General features: G+C 39.3%; 1 protein-coding gene and 1 non-coding gene across 2 annotated transcripts in view; one reads left to right on the top strand and one right to left on the bottom strand.

The window, feature by feature from the left end:
• Window positions 1-25,787, bottom strand: part of TMOD3 (tropomodulin 3) — an 81,019-nt gene that overhangs the window by 26,439 nt on the left and 28,793 nt on the right. Inside the window, exons 2-3 of the mRNA XM_040492700.1 lie at window positions 20,011-20,212; window positions 14,054-14,210 (exon numbers count right to left, since the gene is read on the bottom strand). Coding sequence (XP_040348634.1) covers window positions 14,054-14,210; window positions 20,011-20,136 — 283 coding nt within the window. The 5' untranslated portion in view covers window positions 20,137-20,212. The remainder of the gene's footprint in view (window positions 1-14,053; window positions 14,211-20,010; window positions 20,213-25,787) is intronic.
• On the top strand, window positions 24,814-24,886 carry TRNAK-CUU (transfer RNA lysine (anticodon CUU)). The gene has a single exon. It is a non-coding gene; the product is annotated as a tRNA-Lys (tRNA).

Here is a 25,787-nt window from a genome sequence, read left to right as displayed (position 1 = left end):
GTAAAGACAGAATCCCAGGCAGGCTCCACACCATCAGTGCAGAGCCCAACTCGGGGCTTGAATTCATGAACCGTGAGATCTTGATTTGAGCTGAGATCAAGAGTCAGATGCTTAACCAAGTGAGCCACCCAGGCACCCCAGTAAAGATGTTTTTAAATGCATATAACAGAATACCCAATTAAAAGGGGTTTAAACTGGTGCTTCTCAAGCTTTAATGTGCACCTCACTCACATGGTGATCTTTAAAGACTGACCCACAAGTCTAATATGGGATGAGAGTTAACTCCCAGGTGATGCCGATACTGAACTACAGACCACTTTAAACAGCAAGAGTTCCAACAATAAGTATTTTTATCATCTCAGTAACTCCCCATGTAGGTGGCTATAGGGATGGTTCAGCAGCTCAGTACTGACATCAAGGATCTAGGCTCTTTCCATTTTTCTCTTTGGCTTTAACCAACATAGAAGCCTTTGTTCTGAGGCCATCAGTCTCAAGACAACCTTTGTAACACTAAGTATCAAGCCCTCAAGCAACAAGGTTGGGACAGGAAGGAAGGGCACAATTGTCAATTTTTATAAAGAAAACTTTTTATAACGTTTATAAGGAAAATTGTCCAGATTTCTCCTCTGGTGTCACGGACCAGCAATGGTCGTATGTCCAGTTGCAAAGGTGGCATTTTCAGTCTATTTCAGAGACAGGTTGTGCCAGTAAGAATGAAGGGATTTTTGCATTGTTACTTAATAGGCAACTACAGACTGTATTCCAATATTGGACCAGCTGAAGTACACCTCTGTGCTCCCTGGATTCCCTGAACATTTCGCTATAGCTACACAGACACATTCTGCATATTTGTCTGCCTTCTGTGAGCTTTTCAGGGGCATGGTTTATGTTCTCTGTTTATCCCTGTATCCTTGCCTGGCACAAAGTGGGCAAGACAATCTATTGAATAAATAATTTGGTGACCACCTCCAGTTCAATCACCTCATTTTATAAAGTCTAACTTAAATAACTTACACAGCAGAGTTAATACTAGAACACAGGAGTGTTTCTTCCAATAAACTGGTGGCTTTCACTTAAAAAAATTTTTTTTTAACGTTTATTTTTGAGAGAGAGCTAGAGACAGAGTGTAAGCAGACAAAGGGCAGAGAGAGGGAGACACAGAATACGAAACAGGCTCCAGGCTCTGAGCGGTCAGCACAGAGCCCGATGCGGGCTCAAACTCACGAACCACAAGATCGTGACCTGAGCTGAAGTCAGACACTTAACTGACTGAGCCATCCAGGCGCCCCTAAACTGGTAGCTTTCAAATTAACTTTTTAACAGTAGACTTTTCCCCTCAAACAAATACCTCAAATATATAATGGCATCCATAACTGATCATGTTAGTACCAAATTTTGGAATTCTGATTAGACAATCTTTTATTATTGGTTCACAGATAAAGGCAAATCCAAATCATTACATCCTGATAATTCCATAGCACTTTTCTCAGTGGTTGATAGTATAATTAAAGTAGCATACCATTCATGCCTTTAATTGCCATTTCAGGATAATTACATTTTCCTGAGCTTAGTCTCACTACATTTTCAACTGTCTATGGGAGGGGCTTCTAAAGATTGGCTGCACACTGGATTCACCTGTGGAACTTTAAAAAATTGTGATGCCCAAGTCCCAGAGATTCTGGTTTAATTGGTCTGGTGTGTGAGACATCTGGATTTTTATAAACTCTCTAGGGACCTTAATGCATAGCAGTCAAGGTTGAGAACCACTAGATTATGGTATTCACTTATGAAACAAAACTACACAAACTATCAAATAGCTGCCCATGTCTTATTCTAGGGACCAATGGAATTTAAAGCATTATAAAAATCTAAAATGTTTATTTTTGTAATCCTCATCTACATTCCATAGAGGCATTATTCATATCTAATTTTCCCATAAACTTTTGCCAAACTTATAAATACAAAATTAATCTCATCATAAAAAAAACAACAAAGCTAAACAACAAAATTTTTAGGGCTTATGGAAATTTTCCTGTGATATACAATTTTTCTATTTTATACAGCTCTGAAACAGTTTGGTACCTCAGCTGGTGCTCCTCTTTATAATAAATTCTCTGTATATAGAGATTTTTGTTGTAGAGGTATTTAGTCTATACGATATTGTTTTTAACAGTATAAAAATTAAGTACTTCATATTCCTTCATGGTTAGCTTAACATTAACCCTGTAAGACTTGTATTTTAATGCATTTTTACAAAATCTCATTATAGAAAAGTAACAGTAAGGAAATTTAACTTCATAAGAAAATAAGCTAGGCAGAAATGAAGTTTAATATTATGAGTACAAAACCTAACGAGATCCCCCCAAATTAATTTATAGACTTAAACACTCCCTTTCAAAATCTCAGCTGACTTTTTTGCAGAAAATAACAAGGTGATGCTAAAATTCATATGGAAATCCAAGAGACCTAGGACTGCCAAGTAACCTTGAAAGAGAAGAACAAAACTGAAGGACTTACACATCCCAATTTCAAAACTTAATATAAAACTACTGTAATCAACAGTGTTATGGTGCATAAGGAAAGACATCTGGATCAATGGAATAGAAGTTGAGTGTCCAGAAATAAACCCTTTTTGTTAATGGTCAATTGAAGTCTGTAAGGGTACCAAGGCAATTCAATGGAGAAAGAACTGTAATGATGCTGGGAGAACTGGATAACTACTTGCAAAATAATGAAGTCAATCCCCTATGTCATACTTACCATACGTTAATTACCATATTAATTCAAAGTGGATTACAGACCTAGATGTAAGACCTAAAACTGTAACAATCATAGAAACAGTGATAAGAAGGGTACCTGGGTGGCTCAGTCAGTTAAGCATGTGACTCTTGATTTCAGCTCAGATCATGATCTCAGAGTCATGAGATCGAGTCCCATGTTGGGCTCTGCACTGAGCATCATGCTTGCTTAAGATTCTCTCCCTCCCTCCCGCCCCCTCCCCCACTTGTGTGGGTTCATTCTCTCTCTCTCCCTCTCTCTTTCCAAAAAAAAAAAAAAAAAAAAGCAATAAGACTAAATCTCCATGACCTCGAGTTAGGCAAAGGATTTTTAGATATGGTAGTATAAGCACCAGAGAAATTAAGTAGATAAGTGGTTTCCTAGGGCTGGGAATAGAGTGAGGAATGAAGACTGACTACTCATGGATACATACATGGTTTCTTTTTGGGTGATGAAAATGTCCTAACCTGAAGACTGTGGTGATAGTTGCACAACTCTGCAAATACACCAGAAGTCATTAAACTGTATACTCCAAATGGGAAATTTTATGATGCATACTTAATAAAGACATTCAAAAAATGTATTAAATATAGGTTTTGTCTGCCTGAGTAAACTTATATTCACCCCCTAAAACGTAAAGGAAAAAAGATAATTTTCTGAGACGTACTGAGTCATACAGCAGGTTTGTACTTCTTAATCAAAATCAGCTGTTTTCTGAGAAATACATTAGCACACTGCTTCGATCCCATAAAACAGGAAATGCCTTTCTTAACATGTGTCCTAATTTAGTCTTTCATCAGTTAGACTTAAGTTAAAAATCTTAATGACCATGAGATGCTGACAAATATAATAGATCTTTATAATGGTTAGTTTGGTTTGCGCCCCAAAATCGTGCAAGATGAGTGAAATGATAGGTATTTTGTATGGTGGTGTTTTTTGCAGAGTAAGGAAATGCACAACAAATTTGATACTGCTTTAAAAAAAATTTTTAAACTTATTAGTATTCCACTTTATTATGGTTATCTTGATTCCTTTGTGTTTTTTCAAATCATGGATTATTTCTTTAAAGAATTCTCCATCTCATTCTGATAAAATGATTTAATATATATAAAGGAACTGGTATATAATAAACATAATAGACACGTTAATTCTTTTTTTATTTTTTTAATGTTTATTTATTTTTGAGAGAGAGATAGAGCATGAGTGGGGGAGGAGCAAAGAGAGGAAAACACAGAATCTGAAGCAGGCTCCAGATTCTGAGCTGCCAGCACAGAGCCCGATGCGGGGCTCAAACCCACGAACCGTGAGACCATGACCTGAGCTGAAGTCGGACGCTCAACCAACTGAGCCACCCAGGCGCCCCAACACATTAATTCTTTATTCTTATTTCCCCTGGAATTTCTTGCATGTGTGTGCATGTATGTGTGTGTGTGTGTGAGAGAGAGAGAGAGAGAGACAGAGAGACAGAGAGAGACAGAGACAGTTTTTCAAGACAAACTAACAACCCAATAAGATTAAAAAACATAAAGCTCCAAGTATCTTTATCAGTGGTTCTTAAACTTCAGGGAATGGAAACTGGTTATGCATGGTATTTCTGAGAAAGTTCCCTAAGCGATTCTGATAATTACTTATTCAAATTGATAACCACTAATCTGGATGATTATAGTTCTGAAAAGATTAGTATGAGTTACCCTGGACTAATCTAATTGTTTTTCCTCTCCTTGAAATATGGTCAAAAAAGCCCTAACTTATAACTCTATCTATCTAAGTGACTTTAATTTCTTTATTTAACGTAACAAAGTCTAAAACTGCAATTTTTAAAAAACTGAAATGACAATTCTTTATACTGAGGCAAAATAAGACAATAAACAATGACTAGGTCAGAAAACATCTCTCAGACAAGTATGAAATGACATGCCCCCCCAACCCCCAAATGAAACAAAACAAACAAAAACAGAGCTATGACTCTTGGTTGCTAATGTTAGAACAGTTCAGTAATGTTTATGTAACTACAAATGACAGCTAAGGAAATAGAAGAAACCAAGATAAGAATTCATGTAATAGTGATTTAAATGCATGGAACTTACCCAAACTCATGTTTGTGCCAAGAGGGAAAAAAAAAAAAAAGGGACGATCTTGCCAAGACCCTTGTTTTTGTCACCAATCAGTAAGAGATACTGTTAACCATGTTAACAATTTTATTGCCGGGACCTTTCTTCACTAGTCCTCATCTCTTTCTCTTTTGCTGTGATAGCAAGTTACAGCTACCACAAATGTAAAGAAATTATCTTAGTCATAGCTCCCAGCCTTGCTGAGTGTATATAAGGTATAATAAAAAGAAACAGAGATGGCTCCTATTTATTTCATTTCTACAGAGGTGAAAGGCCCCTAGCTAGCTAATTTTAGTGTTTGTTTAAAAGCTACCAGTTCCAGAACAGATTCCAGGCAATTAGGCCACCTTTTGATCAGATGCACATAAACTTCAAATCAACCAAACTCAAGAATGAAGGGCAGATCCTGGAAAGGCATTTTTATTTTCACCCAAAGACAAATGAACTTACTCAATACTGCAATAAATGCTCATTTATTCAACAAATGTTTCGTGAGTTTGTATACACTAGATAATGAGCTAGAAAGACACTGTATGGAAAGTAAGAGATCTTTATTTTGGGGAGATAGAATTCTAGAGACTTCCATCTGTGGCCAAAATGAAATAATAACGACAGGATTTACCCACATGCCTGAAACCCCAAAATGGACAAGATATGTGAAAGAAGTTTTCAAGATACTAATAATCATCACACAACCAAGGGCAGCGATCCCAGAGAGATGAGAAACAAAGGAAGCCCTGTGACTGCTCAGCTTCCTGCCTGGAGAAAGTGTCTAGCTGCAGCACAGGGAGCGGGAACCCAGGCAGGGCTGGGAGAACGTTCTGAACCCAGGAGACAGAGCTGAGGTCCAGAAAGACCAAAGTGGCTGTGCATGTGCAAGAAAGAATCCCAGAGAGGAGAGAGTTGCACAGAACTGGAGCTCTGGAGCTCTGCAGAGGGCTGCCTTTTCATACCCAGCAGAGCAGTACTCAGCACGTGTGTGATGGAACTACTTGGGGCCAAGGAAAAAACACCTGAAAAAATTACAGATAATAGTGCCTATTCTCATGCAGGGCTGAGAGTAAGACGTGTTCCCAGCAACCACACTATAAAACCTCATCACTCATAGAGCACTGGGTAAGCAGCTCAGAAGTTCCTGCAGTGGAGAAAAATTTAGCCCTAGACTGAATGAATACTGCTCCAGTCTCATCCAACAAATCTTAAAAACAAGTCCCTAAAAATCAAACTGTTTCCAAGTGACTTAATCATGTCCCAGAAAGAAATTCAGGAATATTTACAGGGAAACCAAAATATCCAGCACCCAACAAGTTAAAATTCATAATGTCTAAATCCAATTAAAAAAATAACCAGAATGTAAGAAGCAGGAAAATTCCACCCATAAGCTAGGAAAAATAATCCAATATAACTGACTTAATAATGACAGATGTAAAATTAGCAAGTAAGGATATTAAAACTGTTATTATAATTATATTCCATATATTCAAAAAGTTAAGCAGAGACATGGAAGATATGGGGGGGAAAGGAGGAAAAAGGGAACAAAGAACTGATGAGACAACAGAAAAGATATTCCATACTAGCACTAACGAAAAGAAAGTAAGATTGGCTATATTAATATAAGACAATGTAGATTTCAGAGTAAAGAATACTTTACCAGGGGTAAAAGAATACCAGAGTAAAGAATACTTTACCAGGGGTAAGGAAGATCACGTCATAGTGACAAAATGGTCATTTCATCAGGAGGACTTACCAATCCCTAAATGAACAAAAACTAATAACAGAGCTGCATAGTATATGATTCTGGAACAATTAATTACAGTATTCTATATAGTATGTAAATTATACACTAAATGTTGGAGGGAAAGGAATATGCATTCCCTGGGTATGGTTACCCAGAGGAAAGTTTCCATAAAACGAGGTCTTAATATGAGCGACGAACGATCCATCTGGCTAACTCCTGACCCCAAAGGAATAATGAGTAAATCATTCAAAAAGACAGTGATCGGTCTGAAAAGGAGACACCAGTCTGTGTTACTAAACTTAAGCAGCCCATTTCAAATACCGGCTTCATTGGTGGGGAAGAGCACTTTATACAGTGTCGGTGACAACCATTTTATATACGTGCATATAAGGGAAGTTTAGATTTATAAGACATGCATACAAAAGTAAGAGCCCATCTTTATCTTCAAATTAGTGGCAACGAATTACCCACTGGCAGTTACATAAGCCTGTTGATTCAGGCAGGTTATAATCATGATCTTTTTGGTTTATAAAGGGATGAGGTCTGCCTTTTCTCCAAAGAAATCATGTACGCAGCAAGGTGAGGGAAGCCTCTTTTAGTGTAAGAGTAACTACAATAAGTTTCCCGGAAAGCTGATATAATTATGAATAAAGAACTTGGAAAGCGTATGAGAAGTTTTTAGTTTAAAACAATAAGGTTAAATTCACCTTTAGTAACAAGCAGGGAAAGGTAGGGCCAGTGGGATTTGTGACACTAAAACCCAAGGGCATTCCTTTCTCAGGGAGGGGAAGGAAAAACAACAAAAAGCGTAGATGGCTCTTCCCTAACAGCCAACAGGGAGAACAGGAGGCTCTGTGAGGAATGGAGGAGCCCCATCTGGGTGAGTCAGTGGCTCAAAGGGAATTCTCTGGTGCACCTGAATGTAGTATACAAGGTGCAGCATGGCTCTGGTTCATCTGTAAAATAAGGGACACTTGGGGGACAAAACTCAGGCTAGGTAAGGGTGAAGGGTGATACTAGAAATGCAGAGGAAGACTCCTGGCAAAGAAAAGCAAAATGAGAGTAGGTAAGAAATATTAAAGAGTAGGGCAAATTAGTTCTCCAGGAGCCAAATTCATGGCGAAGATCTATGCCTTATCTATCCTGGAGACAGAATATTCAAGATACGTAAAAATATAATGGGAAATGCTAATCAGCTACATAGCCAGCACTCTGCATTTTCACTGTTCTCAGGAATGAGAAAGAATAGGATGAACACTCTCCTTCACCCTTGTCTTGGTCTCTACCACAGTTACGTGTTTTGTAGAATTTCAAGGAAAAAGAGGTAAAAAGCTTCCAAACATTTTAATATTATGTTTTTAAGTAAAAGGAATGAATATTGGAATGTTGTTTAAATTTTCTTAGGTGCTTAGTTTCTCAACATTTTGAACACAGTAGACTCGTAAGAAAGGCATTTTCTTTAATACTTGCCAAGATTACTTGTTACCATATCATACCTAGCACGAGCTTATTAGATTTAGATGAATTTAACAGATGCATATATGCATACTGTGAATTCTACTGTAATGATGCACTTAAAAACAATCCTTAATACATCTTTTGTCAGCTATCCCTTACTAGCTGCTTAATACCTTCGTTTTGCTATTAATAAAACTACACTATTGGGGCGCCGGGTGGCTCAGTCGGTGAGCATCGGACTTCAGCTCAGGTCATGATCTCACGGTTCCTGAGTTTGAGCCTCGCATCGGGCTCTGTGCTGACAGCTCAGAGCCTGGAGCCTGCTTCCGATTCTGTGTCTCCCTCTCTCTCTGCTCCTCCCCCACTCACACTCTCTCTCTCAAAAATAAACAAACATTAAAAAAAAAAAAAAACTACACTATTAAAAGCAGAACATTTACTAGTGTAGGACACAAAATGTTCCCCAAAATGCATCTAGGATTAATTTCTTCTTCTCAGACGTTGGCATACACTTTCAATTTGTAAAATGTACAATTTTAAACATTTCCCAGATCACAAAATAAAATTACTCATTTATCTATATATAACCACTCTCAAGAATCCTTTTTAGTCTGTGATGTCTTTTTAAAACATTTTGAGGGGTACCTGGGTGGCTCAGTTGGTTAAGTCTCAGACTCTCGATTTTGGCTCGGGTCATTATCTCACAGTTTGTGAATTCAAGCCCTGCAGTGAGCTCTGCACTGACAGTATGGAGCCTGCTTGGGATTATCCCTCTCTCCCTCTCTCTCTGCCCCTATCCCACCTGTGCTTGCTCTCTCTCTCAAAACACACACACACACACACACACACACACACAAAACAAAAACAAACAAAAACCAAAAAACAAACCATTTTGAGATGATCTAGAAAAACAAAATTTGGCATGAGTATACAGTTTCTGTCCAAAGAAAAAATCCTGAAATGTCCAATTTTCAGTTTTACGTTGATTCCCTTTGGTCACACCAATTCTGTGTAATTTTACCTCCACAAAGAGGGCGTGTCTTTCAGTGAACAAGTATAATTAATCATTTAATTAGTCTCAGAATAGGAGAAGCAGTCAACTTTAATGATTGGATAATCCTTTTAGTGGTTCCCAATTTTTTGCTTAAAAAAATGAGTGGTCATCTTTTTCAATCTTTGACAATAATTACAATGTGAGATCACTGTGTGATTTTGGCACATAACTTGGAACTAAGAGACATTGCTATAACATGCACTGGCAAAGACAGCTAATACTGTCATTGGGCACTGAATTCTGCAACATAGCATCTCAGTGTAAAAAAAATTTTTTTTTAAGTTTAGAGATTAATGGCAGATTTTACATGTTCTAACTAGTCCAAGTACACAAAAAAGTAAAATGCTTGCCTTAACAGGTTTGCAAACTTTTTTAAAATAAAGAACCAGGAGAACCTCTACTGACTAAAAGCATCCTCAATCTGAAAATCTATCTCCTATGAAATAAGCTATTAAGAAATTTGGGACTCAATCTAGGTATTTAGGATAAAAAGTCATAGGAGAGGCATCTTAAAAATCTTAAAAAAACATACACCTTAAAAAGAAAGAAAAGCTTTGGGACGTTCAGAGCTAAGAAGGCGATTCACAGTTAGCTCAGTTGGAAGGTATGCTAATAAGATGTAGATGAATTATTCTCAGGATCTTCTAGAATGTGATCAAGATCTTGAGGATGAGACCCAAAGAAAGGAAGGCGTATTAGTGACTAAGGATAACTAAAGCTAACTGATTTAAGGATGAGAGCCTAGGGTAGATTAGAGAACATGAGCTGGCTTTTAGCTCTACAGTATTTCAAAGTAGAGCTCTACAACGAAAGTCTCCCAGTTGTTGAAGACTAATTTGTGCTTCTCCAGGTCTACGACACTGTAACATGGCTTCTAAGACTTGACCCACCCAGTCTAGGGTGGTAGTATTTGCTTCCATCACATGGATTCCTGAAATTCAAACCTCATTTCTGTGGTTCTGGACCACTCCTCCATGACAGAAATTAAAGTCCCTTGTTTGGTAATAACATCACACTTACGATCCTTTAAAATGACTAGGGGCGCCTGGGTGGCGCAGTCGGTTAAGCGTCCGACTTCAGCCAGGTCACGATCTCGCGGTCCGTGAGTTCGAGCCCCACATCAGGCTCTGGGCTGATGGCTCAGAGCCTGGAGCCTGTTTCCGATTCTGTGTCTCCCTCTCTCTCTGCCCCTCCCCCGTTCATGCTCTGTCTCTCTCTGTCCCAAAAATAAATAAACATTGAAAAAAAAATTAAAAAAAAAAAAATGACTACACCACCACAGAGGCACCTGGGTGGCTCAGCTGGTTAAGCATCCAACTCTTGATTTCAGCTCAGTTTATGATCTCACTGTTATGAGTTGCAGTCCCACATTGGGCTCCATGCTAACAACATGGTGCCCGCTTGGGATTCATATTCTTTCTCTCTCTCTCTGCCCCTCCCCCCACTCACAGTCTTAAAAAAATAAAATAAAATAAAATGACTACACCATAAAGGATTTTTATGGTGATTTCACTATACCCATTAACAAATCTGGTCCACACAAAAACTGTATGAATGAGGCAAAGCAGATATTCAGCCTGTATGATGCCTTTTATATAAATTTCAAAACAGGCATAACTAATTTATTGTATTAGAAGCTAGGATGGTTGGGGCACCTGGGTGGCTCAGTCGGTTAAGTGTCCGACTCTTGATTTCAGCTCAGGTCATGATCTCACAGTTGTGAGACTGAGTCCTATGGTGGGCTCCATGCTGAGTATGGAGCCTCCTTTGGATTCTGTCCCTCCCTCTCCCTCCTCCCCCACCTTACTTGCACATGTGCAGAAACAAAGATAGAAAGAAGCTACGATGGTGGTTACCTCCGAAAACAAAGAGAAAAAGTGGGAAGAAGCCAGGTAGCGACTACATGGCAGTGCTCACTATATAATCAACCAAGCTATATCCTTCTGATTTGTGCACTTTCTGTAAGCTTGTTACGCTTCAGGAAAAAGTTCATTATTTTAAAAAATGCTAGTCTTAGTCATTGCGTCATAGCTGCCCATAAATAGTATTCAACAAAGCTACAAGAAGCAGTAAAAATAGTGAATGTATTATAAAAACTGACTATGAATGCAAAATTACCTGCTTTTTAACTCAACTACTTCTGTTTACTTCATACCCATCCAAAGTGTAAGAAATGAGATAAAAATTTTTAGAAGTTAGAAAATGGGGTGCCTGGGTGGCTCAGCTGGGTGAGCATCCGACTTCAGTTCAGGTCATGATCTCACGGTTTGTGAGTTAAAGCCCCACACAGGGCTCTGCACTGTAAGCTTTGGCTGCTCAGTCTCCCTCTCTCTGCCCCTCCTTTGCTCAATCTCTCAAAATAAATAAACATTAAAAAAATAATAATAAAATCTTAAAAAATATATACAATTTTAGGGGCACCTGGGTGGCTCAGTCAGGTAAGTATCCAACTCTTCTTGATTTCCACTCAGGTCATGATCTCATGGTTTATAAGTTCAAGTCACACATCCGGCTCTGTGCTGACAGCGCAAAGCCTGTTTGGGACAATCTCTCTCTCTCTCAAAATAAAATAAATAAACTTAAAAAAATAAAATAGGGGCGCCTAGGTGGCTCAGTCAGTTAAGCATCCGCCTCAGTTCAGGTCATGATCTCGCAGTCTATGGCTGGAGCCTGTGTCTGGCTCTGTGCTGACACCTCAGAGCCTGGAGCCTGCTTCGGATTCTGGGTGTGTGTCTCTCTCTCTACCCCTCCCCCACTCATGCTCTGTCTCTCTCTCTCTCAAAAGCAAACATAAAAAAAACCCAAAAATAAATAAATAAGTTATAAAAAGAAACAAAATTATTACACACTCCAGTTGAAGGAAGATACATCATTTTTTTTTTCCTTGCCACCCATATTCCTCGCCTCTATCATTTCTCCCCTCTGATATTTTCTTGTTTTCCAGAATTCTTCTCTACCTTCTTTCCTACTCCCTCTAATCCTCCAAGATCTTTCCCTAGGCAACTGGAGATTATGAAACAAGAGCATACTGGGAAGCTTCCTGGGTCAATTTAGGACAAACACGGCTCTTTCATATCTCTTATTTTCTCTTTTTGTCCTCAAATTCCTTATTTTTTTCTGCCATCTCTCTTCCCATATCTCTCCCTCCATTTCTACCTCCATTTGAGTCCATCTAAAACACACATAACAGTAAAATGTGATCAACCAATGTTTATTCTCATAGACTCATACTCTCCTGTATAAATAGGATTGAAGCTATAAACACTGTGACGTTATAGGTATGGCTGTCTGGATGAAAGCATAACCAGTAGTCTTTTCTGTTATAAACACAAAGGAACTGACCTTTTTGTTCATCTCTGTGATTCTCCATACTTTAAAACTATGTATTGGTTTCCAATCCTTTTTCTGGCCCTAAACATTTGAGGATAAGACATTCCCATCTCTAACAGTAGTGTGATGGTTAACGTTATGAGCCAATTTGGCTGGGCATGGTGCCCAGATAATTGGTCAAATATTATCCTGGGTGTTTCTGTGAAGGTGTTTTTGAATGAGACTGACATTTAAATCAGTGGACTTTGAGTAAAGCCATATGTGGTGAGCCTCATCCAATCAGCTGAAGGGCTTAACAGAACAAAGACCGATCGTCTCTGAGCAAGAAGGAATTCTGCTGGCAGACTGCCCTTGGACTTGAACTGCAACTCTTCCCTAGGTCTCTAGGCTGTCGGCCTATCCTGCAGATTTCAAACTTAATAAGCCTCCATAACCACACGTGCCAATACCTTAAAATAAATCTCACCCCCTCCCCAACACAGAGCCTTTTGGTTCTGTTTCTGTTTCTCTAGAGAACTCTAATACAAGTAGCTAAGATAATGATGCTGAACTAGAGATAAAGGGCTGAACTAGATAAACTAGTGAAAGAGCAAATGAGTTGGGGATGACAGATAATTTTAAAAAGGTTTAATGAAGACCTCGTGAATTACCCACTCAAAAATCATTCACTAGCCTTCCTCTGTTACAGAGGCTAGAATGCTAAAATGAATTTTCAAGTTTCCCTTGCCACTAAGGGGTAGCCACGTGACAGAGCTGTGGCCAAATTCCTGAGAAGGGCTTCCTTCCCAAGTAAAAAGCTAAAGCCTAACTAGAAGAAAGCACTATGCTCTAACCTTCTTCCTGTCTGGATTACTAAGGATTCAGGTGTAAAAACAGTGCCTGGAAGAGGTAATCTGCAGATCCTGCAACCGCTGCCACCATTCGCCGGTATTCCACACATGATCTCCTCAACAAGGGTGCAAGCAGACTCTGGCTCTGCAGGCCAACACGCACTGAAAGCTGAGTAGCTTAATCTACTTCATGTTGTGTTATATATAGAACTTTAAAATATATGGCTATACTCAGTCTCCACTGAGGTTACCTAAGGTCAAACTCTGCAATGGGAGGGGCCTGGACTAGAAAACTCTCCTGAAAGTAATGGTTATGAAGCATTGACAATTATAACTATGAATTACTAAGGAAGGCTGTAGGAATTATAACTATGAATTACTAAGGAAGACTCCTTTAAAAAGAGTCTTTGAAAATATGGCCTAAATTATTTTATGACAGTTCTCCTTAAAGACAGGAGTTAGAACAGAGCACTGCTTTGACATCATTTCCATTCTGAAATATACTAGTGAATTAAAATTTTTACCTCAGCACACTAGAGTGTTATATAAAATCACTGTATAATAAAATCTCAGAAATCATTCAGAAGGAACTTACTGGCCAAGTTGATGAAAAATGCAAATGAAGTGCCAGATTACCTGACAAGTTTCTAAGTCAACAGTGTCAGATGCATCTCTAAAAACATTATTTCTCCAGACCTACCTTACCTATAAAAAGAAAAATCAAATGCTATCGAATAATGACTTCAAAGGTTACCTTTTTTTTCTCCAGTGTAGGGCACATAGTCTTCCCTGTCCTTATGCTCCAATGCCTCCTTCTCCAGGTATGAAAGGAGGTGTTCTCTATCAAACGGCCCTGTGGCGGACTTTGACGTCTGGTTCTTCTGCCGGAACCCTGCAGGCAGAAGGGCATTCTGCCAAAGAGGATGAATCAGCCATTATGACCACCAAGAATGCCAACATTATATGCTTCCACAGATCACCCATTTAAGAAAGACTTATAGACCAGAATGTGATACTGGCATTAAATGTTTCATTTTAGGGCAGCAACGTAAAAGTGTTCTACACAAAGTTTTCTTTATTAGGTAGAATTCACTTCCATTATTAAAATAAGCACATAAACATTTTCTTCAGAAAGTTCTACTAGAAGGAAACACTCCTTACTTTTTAAATGTCCTGCATGGTAATAAAAAATAGTTTTCTTAATGATTAATAACTGCTCAGCATATAAGCATATACAGAAAATAATTCTATTACAAAAGAATTCTAAATGATATATACATCATATTCCTTCATAACGACTTCTATTTCGTGGTAAAGGCTTTTTCATATAAACACATGCATTCCATACAGTAGGATATCAGAACATTAATGTGAAAGGTTCAATGTATGGATAGATGTACATCAGCACTAGGATGTACTGCAGCAACCACCGTCATTGCTACTCACGCACCAAGGCACATGGATGTCCTCCTAACAAGAGCTATATCTCTGGGGTTCCATGTGGGTACAATCTTTTTGAGAGCATGGAGGGACTGAGAGTGGGGAAGGGGTGCAAGGTCATGGGTTAAAGTTGTCTCTTGTAGTTCCTACTCTGAATTTTCACTAAGTCCAGGAATAGCAAGTGGCGATTAGACAATGTGAGCTCCATCCTTTTGCTCATCGAAAGGCAAGAGGTGGGGCACCCGGGTAGCTCAGTCAGTTAAGCCTCTGACTTCAGCTCAGGTCATGATCTTGCAGTTTGTGAGTTCGAGCCCCGCTTCAGGCTTTGTGCTGACAGCTCAGAGCCTGAAGACTACTTCAGATTCTGTGTCTCCCTCCCACTCTCTGCCCCCCCACCCTGCTTGTGCTGTCTCAAAAATAAATAAACATTTAAAAAATTCTGATAAAAAAAAAGGGGGGGTGCCTACGTGGCTCAGTCAGTTAAGTGTCTGACTTCAACCCAGGTCATGATCATGATCTCTTGGTCTGTGAGTTCCAGCCCCACGTTGGGCTCTGTGCTGACAGCTGAGAGCCTGGAGGAAGCTTCTGTTTCTGTGTCTCCCTCTCTCTCTACCCCTCCCCTGTTCATGCTCTCTCTTGCCCTCAAAAAAATAATAATAATAATAATAAAAAAGAAGAAAGAAAGGCAAAGAGGTGATACTGCCTTGTCTCACTGTTCCTAGATATTCTTTGCTTTAGAAATGGAAGGCAGCCCGGTAAGTCACATAAAAGGGCCAGCCTTCTTTTGCCAACACCTTCCATAATGCTGAATCTCATGGATGTTATAAGATAATTTTCATTATAAAGGGAGATCTTATATAGATAATAATAGGGAATGTACATTTTATAACTAGAAAATATAGCACTTCAACTGTGGCCATTTGCTGAGATCCATAATAATTTTCATAAAATTCACCTTTGTGCTCTCCTCATGTAATGGTATACATTATACAGAAAGGTCATCTATAAATATGAAATACAAAGGAGGTCTGTTCCTAACCCTGCACTAAGAATGTGTTTTGTAATGCAAAATTGTCTACAGGAAGATAATAAAGAAACAAGACTTCTACCCACCAACTCGGAAATTGAGAACTATGCATGAAGAATCCTACCCATTTTTACTTCCTAAAAAACTCATTTGTCTATTTACTTCTCTCCGTCTCCAACACCATTACTTTGGTCCAAGCTATGATCAAGCTGGCAGGGAATATTATACTAACTTCCCAACTGGTTTCCCTGGATCACATCATCCCTCATTCCCATTCCATTATCTCCTACCTTAGCCTCACCTCACATACCCTCCTCATTCTAGCCACACTAGCCCTAGTTCCTCCCCTGTGCCTGCCACACACTTCATTCTACCAAAGACCTTCTCTAGAATGCTCTGTCCACCATTTTTTGCTAGTCATTTTTAAGACTGCAGCTCCATTCCCCCAAAGAGGCTTTTCTTAACCTCCCATTATATGCTCTTATACTAATATGGTATGATTATTTGATTAATGCCTACCTCCCCCACTCCTACCAATCTGCATCATAAGGGCAAAGACCACATTTGTTTTGCTTACTCTTATAACCTTAAGCCTAGCATAGTACCGGAATCTATTGGTTGCTCCCCAAATATTTACTGAATAAAGATTTGAGAACACTTCTAAAGAAAAATGCTCATTAAAGCAAATTAATCAAAGTTACTTCCCATCACCATCAATAATACCTACTGCTCTTTCATGGGGGTAGTAATGGAGTTGCGCTATTCCACCTGCCAGGTCAAAATCATGTGAAACATAGGTTGTTTGGTTTTTTTTTTTGGTAATTTTTTAATGTTTATTTTTTAGAGAGAGAAAGACAGACAGACAGACATACAGACAGACAAACAGCACAAGTGGGAGAGGGGCAGAGAGAAAGAGGGAGACAGATTCCGAAGCAGGCTCCAGGCTCTGAGCTGTCTGCACAAAGCCAACGCAGGGCTCGAACTCACAGTGAGATCGTGACCTGAGCCAACCTCGGATGCTCAACCAATTGACCCACTCAGGTGCCCCGAAACATAGGTTTTAAATGATACATTAGCTGGAATCCTGGCTCCTTAAATACATTTTTGAACACAAAATAAGTGACAGGTAACTGGCTTTGGAGGCTATAAACTCATCAACCATGCTTTATTAGGAGTATACTTTACTCAAGTTACTAGATCATAATTATTTTATAACAGGTAAAGATCTCATTAAAATGACTGCCACTAAAAAGTATGTTTCTTCCTCACAGTACAATTTTGTTGTAATGATATATACTCCAAGCCTTGGAAATAATTTAAAAAAAAAATTAGCTTTTGCCTAGGCTGGCTGTCTGTCTTGTAGAGATAGATGTTTTGAGAAAATGCAGTAGGTTGGCAAATAAATATACTGAATGCAGCATATGGAAAGTAAAACAGCCCTCCAAAATGTAACAAGGAACCATATACAACCTCTATCTGCCCTTCTCTTATCTTCTGAGATTTATAAGTTACAGCGGCTTTTCTCTGCCAGAAGTGGACACTACTACCCTTGCACTCTTTTCATACCTCATCTTTCACTGGCACTCTTGCCCAAAACTTTACCCACAAGCGGCATGCTGTCAATAAACATCGTTCTTCCAGTCTCAACTAACAGTATCTGAGGTTGGGGGAGTTGCAACTGGGGTTGAGGAACCGGCAAAATACACCCAGAGGTTTGAACTCAAACCTCCCCATAAACGAAGCAGGCCTCATGGTTTTGCAAGTAAGAAAATAGAAACCATCAGTTTTCACATGTATAGCATAGTGCAAGTATTAATAGGGTACTCACTGCAGTTTAGCAGAAAGGTCACTAGACTCTGCCAGGGAGCCATCAGGCAGTGAGGGATCTAGTCTCAGTTCTTTCCTTAATTGTAGTAACTGAATCAAGTCACCTAACTTTTGTTTTCTATCTATAAAACACAGGGCAAGTGCTAGATCAATGTTTCTCAACCAAGGTGCTCCCACAGGGGACAAGTGGCAATGTCTGCAAACATTTTTGGTTGTCATGACTAAGGGGAGGACGCATTAATCATGTTTTCTATTTTCTGTATTTTATGATGCTTTGCCATCTTGGGGGCTGGCTAATTCCTAAGGATAGCAAACAACTTCCTCGGCCCTCCACCCAGCAGTGGGCTTGCCAAATGAAAACCAACCAATCCGGAGCCCATATCCCAACCACCTCCTTTATCTCTCACCCAGCAAACCATTATTGCTCCTGCCCTAAATCACCCAGGACCAGGTAACTGGACAACTGGAGATTACTCCTGTGGCCCAGAGACCACTGAAATGACTCAAATTATCCAATCCTAAATTTGCTCAAACTTGCCAATCCTGTCTCACCCATTTCTTCCCTCCGAAACCACAAGAATCGTTCTGGGCCATACTTGCTCCTTGCTGCTTCTGCTTCCTGACGAAACCAGGTGTTTTCTCATGTTCCCTCTTGGGGACTATAAGAAATACACTCTTTTTTCCTCCATGTCTGTAATCTTACCAGAGCTAATTAAAAAAAAAAAAATCCCAGGTACATTTGTAAACAGGGGGATGTGCTATTGGCATGTAGTGAGTAGAGGCCAGGATGCTGAACAACTTAACAATGCACAGGACAGCCCCCATAGCAAAGAATTATCCAGCTTCAAATGTCAGTAGTGTCAAGGTTAAGGAACTCTGGACTAGATGAGCTCTTAGGCTCCTGCCACTTCTACAACCACTTGATTGAAACAGGTCTAAATAGGTTGAACTGTTTGTAGAAGAGACTGCTGTGACAGGATCAAAACAGCACTGTTATCCTCGGTTACCCCCAGACTTATGAGTACCACAAACTTTTCCTTGTGATAACAATTATAGTTAAGGGTTTTGATCTACGGTATAGACACATTAATGAAGTGAAGTAATGCTGAAAAAAGGAGAATTTTCAATAAAAATTCAAAAACATTCCAGCAGGAAATAAATGTGTTGTAGTAACAAGAATAATTTTATAAAACAAACTCTATCTCAATTCTTAAAAGACACTAAAAATCAATGTCTCAGCATAAAGAAGCATGTAGTAAAGAGAAGAAACCTAGCAAATGACCCTTACCTTCAGGGTAAGTAGCCATAACCTTAGGGGTCTCCCCTCAAGGACTCCCCACCCACCCCCCACCCTGTACATACCAGAGAATAACAATTCAGGCGTTAAGGGACTCTACCTTAGCCTTGTGTAATTTATAAGACAAATAACACCCACTTTGCAAATTTTTTTTTTAATTTTTTTTTTTTAACGTTTATTTATTTTTGAGACAGAGACAGAGCATGAACAGGGGAGGGGCAGGGAGAGGGAGACACAGAATCTGAAGCAGGCTCCAGGCTCTGAGCTGTCAGCACAGAGCCCGATGTGGGGCTCGAACTCACGGACCGTGAGATCATGACCTGAGCCGAAGTCAGACGCTTAACCGACCAAGCCACCCAGGCGCCCCCCACTTTGCAAATTAAAACGTATATACATATATTCAGGTCTGTTCCATACGGACTGCAGTACTGCTGAGAATCTACTTAGGTCTACTCTACTAATGACTAGAAACTTACTCAATTTGGTCAACAGCTTTTAGAATGGTAACAATTAGATTTAAGGTCATGGGGCGCCTGGGTGGCTCAGTTGGTTAAGCGTCTGACTTTGGCTCAGGTCATGATCTCTCCATTCCCAAGTTCAAGCCCCACATCGGGCTCTGTGCTGACAGCTCAGAGCCTGGAGCCTGTTTCAGATTCTGTGTCTCCTTCTCTGCCCATCCCCCATTCACATTCTGTCTCTCTCTCAAAAAAAAAAAAAAAAAAAAGATTTAAAGTCACAAAGAACCTTCTAGAGACACTCTACACAAGGGCCATCATAGTATAGAAGCTCTGAAGAGGCACAGAGGTTGACATAAATCAAAGACCTAATTATCTGCTTCATTTTACCAAAAACATTGCTCCCTGCCCAAAGAGAAAAGATTTTGTACAGGACAGGAAATTTCAGATGTTTGAAAATAAGGGTGTTGGTGAAAATGGTTTAGGATATATTGGCATGTGAGTGGAGAGGTGGGGGCAGAAGTGAGGGAACTAAGAACAGGCAAAAAATTCATTTGGATAAAGAGAAAATGTAGGGGTATGTGAGAAAAGTCATGAAAAAGCTAACTGCTCAAATAAGTTACTTAGTTTCAAAGGGTTTGAAAAGTTATTTCATTAGCACCTACCTCAGGGTCAAGATCATCGAGAACAGTTTCCAGTTGTTTCAGTTCTACTTCTGATAGATTTCCAAGGAGCTCATCTTCATCCAGGTCCTTGTACTTTTCTAAGTCCTTCCGGAATGGTAGTGCCATGATTTGCAGTACAGGAAAAGTCACTTAATTTTTGCTATTCAGTACAGTCAGGAGTGATTTCTACTTTTTCTTAAAGCTATGGAGAGAAGAAACAAACACATTTAAAATATTAAGTCATCTCCACCTACTTAGATCTATTATTAAGTGAAATGTAATTTCTATGTGTCATATAGTCTCTATCCATCACACATTACCCTGGTCTATGAATCATTCAGTGTCCTTACCTCTTATTCAAATGTATTAAAAGAACCATTTGATAGAATTTAGAATTTCTGATAACTTAGTTTTAGGAGGAATTAACTCATTATGTGTGCCAAAATAAAAATTTTCTCATCAGTGACTTTCAAATTATTGCTACCAGAGAACTTTGCTTAAGCACAATATATTTAAGACACATTTGTTTTACTGTAAATTGTGGAGGAGAACATTATCTTCTGACTCACTATTAATAAAGGGGGATATTAATACACTCCCCATTGAGGAGTAGCCACTTGCCACTGGAAAAAAATAGGTTTTGAAAAGGCACAAAAATTTTTTTTGAAAAAGTGTTTTTACAGGAAAAATTACAGCTTTCTGAAAATGTTTCTTTAAAACCATGCTGGGATACGTCACCCACTGACTGGCAAAGGTGGTCAGCAAAGTCTCATTATAGGAAAGGACCTTTGTCATTTCCTCACCATGTGAATCTTTCCCAAATGAGGTAAAACTCCACAAGCAGCCTCTTTCCAGATACAGAACTGTTCCATAGGAAAAGATATTTTTTTTTCAATATATGAAATTTATTGTCAAATTGGTTTCCATACAACACCCAGTGCTCATCCCAAAAGGTGCCCTCCCTCCCACCCCCCATCCACCCTCCTTTCCTTCCCACCCCCCATCAACCCTCAGTTTGTTCTCAGTTTTTAAGAGTCTCTTATGCTTTGGCTCTCTTCCACTCTAACCTCTTTTTTTTTTTTTTAGGAAAAGATACTTTGAATAAATTCCACAAAACATGCAAAGTAGAAATAAAGTATTTATTAAGTTCTAGCCATAAATGTGGATCATTTGTTTCATAAAATGTTCCTATGTGAACAAGAAATAATCCTTAGTCTTAGATATTTTGCTCGACTTTACTCGGCTGCAAAACACTCAGTACTTCAAAGTGTGGATGTATTCCCTTTACTACTCCTCTCTCCCAAGGTTTTCCAACTTAATATTTAAACTAATATATTTTCCTTCTCAAACCAGTAACAGTTTATGGATCCTTTTACGTGTTTTCATCTCTTAAGAAGAAAGGAACATTCACCACAGGGGTCTGTCAGCTAGTGCCCTGACTAGCAGCCACCTGGGTCCAATAACAAGCAAATTAACAGAACTGTGCTTATGCAGATGTTAAACTGCAGGCATTTTGTGTAACTGCCCAAGACAGGTTTGGCTTATATCTGTTCTACTTGGCATCTCATCTGTCTTGGCTTAGCAATTATTCCGGATTTTTTCAGTTTTTTTTTTTTTTTTGAACATATTATCATCGTTGTCATTACTAAGTTTGGTAAACCTCCACTGTATACTTCCAACTTTAAGATACTAAGCTCACAAAGTATCTTGAGAATATATCTTCTCAATTAAAAGTAATACACTCTGGGGTGGCTGGGTGGCTCAATTGGTTGAACATTTGACTCAGGTCATGATCTCAGGGCTGTGGGATTGAGCCCCAAGTTGGGCTCCACGCTCAGCATGGAACCTGCTTAAGACACACATGCACACACGCACGCACGCACGCGCGCTCACGCGCACTCTCTCTCTCTCTCTCTCAAAAAAAGAAAAAAACACTCTGCAGTGAAGATTCAATAGAAGGTATAAGCATTTTCAAATATATTAACCAACAAATACAACCTTGAAGGTGGCAGGCAATTTTAGGGGGAAAAATTAAAAAATAAGAACATTTTGAAAAAATATTCCCTTCATAGGAGTGCCTGGGTAATTCAGTTGGTTAAGCGTCCAACTTTGCCTCAGGTTATGATCTCATGGTTTGTGAGTTAGAGCCCTGCATCGGGCTCTGTGCTGACAGCTCAGAGCTTGGAGCCTGCTTCATATTCTGTGTTTCCTGCTCTCTCTGCCCCTCCCCTGCTCATGCTGTGTCTCTCTCTCTCAAAAATAATAAACATTAAAAAATAATCACTTCATAAAAATACCAATGACATGGTATTTGAGACAGATAACTGTTAAGAAACTGATAAAAGTATATGAACACATACCAAGAGTAATTATTTAGCTTATGCTATTTTTTTAATGTCTAGACAATCATTATAAAAAACTTTTTAATGTGGTTTAATATATTTATTTTGGGGGTTACAAATTTCTTAGTAAATATTTCCAAAGAAATATTATTTTAATTATTTTGAGCATCCCCTCCCTTTACTCTCAAAGGTGTTCCAGTAGGGGCCATAAGTTTAACAGTCATCCTACTAGTAAGGCACTAGTGGACACTGTGGACAATTTGACAGGATGAATACCCATGAATGCACTATCCAGCTTCAGAAAGAGAACATTACAAGGACTTGCATATTCCCCTTTCCAATTGCATCTCCTTCTCCCAAAAAAGTAGCGACTGGATTGAATTTTGAATTAACCATTCTTTTAACCATTATTAACCAAAGAATTAACCATTCTTTTGCTTTCCTCTTTGGTTTTACCTTACATGACATGTCCTTAACAGTTTTAGATCTGTTCTTTTTTTGCATTTTACACAAATGGACTCATACAGCATGTATTTTTTGGTGACTTGCTTGTTTCACTGAATACTGTTTTAGAGCTGCACTTCCATTTTCATGTTTGTAGAGTGTTTCATTGTATAAATGAATATTTGACTGAACTTGTAGTTGTCCCCTTCTATTTTTCTGCTATAAACAATCTTGTTACCTATTTCCTGGTATACATGTGCAAGAGTTTCTCCAAGTTATTAAAACCTAGGAATGGAATTGCTAGGGAAAGGGTATGGTAATACTCAACTTTTCTAGGTAATGTTAAACTGTTTTCAAAGTGGTTGTATCAATTTATATTCCTAGAAGATTCAGTGCATGCAATTCAAGTTGTTCATCCTTGCTAACTGTTGGTATTAATGGTTTCCTTATTTATGTTGCCACTATCCTTGTATATACCTCCATTATAACCACAGATTATGCCTAAGTATCTTCCAAACTTAAGGGTATAGCTGATAACATCAACATACAATGGTAAGAGATTGTTTCCCAAAGAAGCAGATAGAATAAATTACTACAGAATGGCAGTAACATAACTAAAGAAGGCAGTAAGCATGCAGATTTAAGAAAATGCAGTTCATCAAACAATTGTGACCATGTTCATTAATCACAAGGGAGGCATGGTGTCCTGACCAGCAAAGTGACTAGCTCCCACTGCAGGTACAGTCCTGATATGGAGAAGCATCAGACAACCAAAGTTTGATGTCACTTGACATTTACATCACCCCATTACTTCCCTTTATTCTTCTCCATGCTAAGTAATCTTCTAATTAAAACTTCGCTGTTCACATAGCTTTCCTCACTGTAAATTAATAAACTGATATTTTGGCTTATGCACCACTCTTGTATGTTCATGGTTAGCATGGGTCACTTTTTTTTTTTAATTTTTTTTAATGTTTATTTATTTTTGAGACAGAGGGAGACAGAACATGAGTTGGGGAGGGGCATAGAGAGAGGGAGACACAGAATCTGAAACAGGCTCCGGGCTCTGAGCTGTCAGCACAGAGCCTGATGTGGGGCTTGAACCCACGAACCGTGAGATCATGACCCGAGCCAAAGTCGGACGCTTAACCGACTGAGCCACCCAGGCGCCCCAGCATGGGTCACTTTTTAAGATATTAGGCACCTACTGGAATCCAGTTCCTACAAAAGCAAAGCTGAGCATCACCATGTGAAATCTTACACATGGAATGGCTGGCCAGTAACTCCTAAAGATATCCATCTCATGTCAAACCAACAATGACCCCATATTATAAGTCATCATTTGTCTGTCTCCCTTGCTAGACACAATAAGACCCTTAAAAAGCAGACATTCTCTCCTATGTCTCCCTCCTTACTGGTTTGCCATCACCAGGGACAGTACCTGGTGCATGTAGTTAAGTCAAATTTGACTGAATTGGATCATACATCAGGCTCTCTTTCCCGATTTTGGTAGTTCCCCCTTCCTCCCCCCAGATATCTAGTGTCCTTCTTTCTCCCTAACTCTATTCCCCTTATTGCAATTAAAAAAGCACTGATAGGGGCGCCTGGGTGGCTCAGTCGGTTAAGCGGCCGACTTCGGCTCAGGTCATGATCTCGCGGTCCGTGAGTTCGAGCCCCACGTCGGGCTCTGTGCTCACAGCTCAGAGCCTGGAGCCTGTTTCAGATTCTGTGTCTCCCTCTCTCTGACCCTCCCCCATTCATGTTCTGTCTCTCTCTGTCTCAAAAATAAATAAACGTTAAAAAAAAAATTTAAAAAAAAAAAAGCACTGATAATTAGTCTTTGATACTTCTGCTAATCCTATGGAGCCTCTGTATTATTCACCTTCTCTTTCCTCATGTCAACCCATTTTGGCTTGTTATTCAAAGTTCTCCACAGTCTAATTACCCCAGTTAAAACAAAACAAAACACATCTGATTGTCAGTCATCAGAGCTCTGAAAATTTGATTTTCTTGGGGTGCCTGGCTGGCTCAGTTGGTAGAGCATGTGACTCTTGATCTCAGGGTCATGAGTTCAAGCCCCACGTTGGGCATGGAGCCTACTTTAAAAAATAATAATAATTAATTAAGTATTTTTTAAAAATTGGGGAGGGGGCACCTGGGTGGCTCAGTCAGTTAGGCTTCCAACTCTTGATTTTGGCTCAGGTCATAATCGCACAGTTTATGGGTTTGAGCCCTGCATCGGACTCTAAGCTGATGGTGCAGAGCCTGATTCGGATTCTCTCTCCTTCTCTCTTTGCCCCTCTCCTGCTCATGCTCTCAAAATAAACAAACTAAAAAAAATAAATAAATTAGAAGTAAAATTTTTAAAATTTCCTTTTGGGTAAAGAAACGAGTTTCCTCCTCAGGAGGCACCAAGCCTCACTCTTCAGATGTACCAGGCTCAAGACTGTGCATTTTTTCTTCAGTGGCTTCTTCTAGGACCCCTGGATACTGAACTAGGTTACCTACCAGATCAGAAATTTTTCTCTCAAGATCCCATATGAGTATTTGTTTTCCAATACATTTACTATTCATTCAACAAATACTTTTGAGCATCCCCTGTACCTGGAATTGACTTGTTCCAAACGACAGGCATTCACAATATACAAGACATAAGTTCCTTGCTCTAATTTACTTGGAAGGTGGCACACAGACAAAAAATGACAAAGGAACAACATAATATCAGATACAATAGATACTACAAGTTAAAAACCAAGGACAATGCTATGGGTGAGAGGAGGGTCAGGAAGGTTACTTTCAAATGGTTCAGAAAGACTGTTCTAGGGATGCTTGGGTGGCTCAGCTGGCTAAGTGTGACTCGATTTTGGCTCAGGTCATGATCCCAGGGTCGTGGAATCGAGTCCTGCATCAGGCTCAGCGTGGAGTGTGAAGTCTGCTTGTGATTCTCTCTCTCTCTCTCTCTCTCTCTCTCTCTCTCTCTCTCTCTCCCCC

This window comes from Herpailurus yagouaroundi, unplaced genomic scaffold (assembly GCF_014898765.1).
Source record: "Herpailurus yagouaroundi ecotype Mexico unplaced genomic scaffold, PumYag 184, whole genome shotgun sequence".
Lineage (NCBI taxonomy): Eukaryota > Metazoa > Chordata > Mammalia > Carnivora > Felidae > Herpailurus > Herpailurus yagouaroundi.
This window is presented reverse-complemented; position numbering and strand designations above follow the sequence as displayed.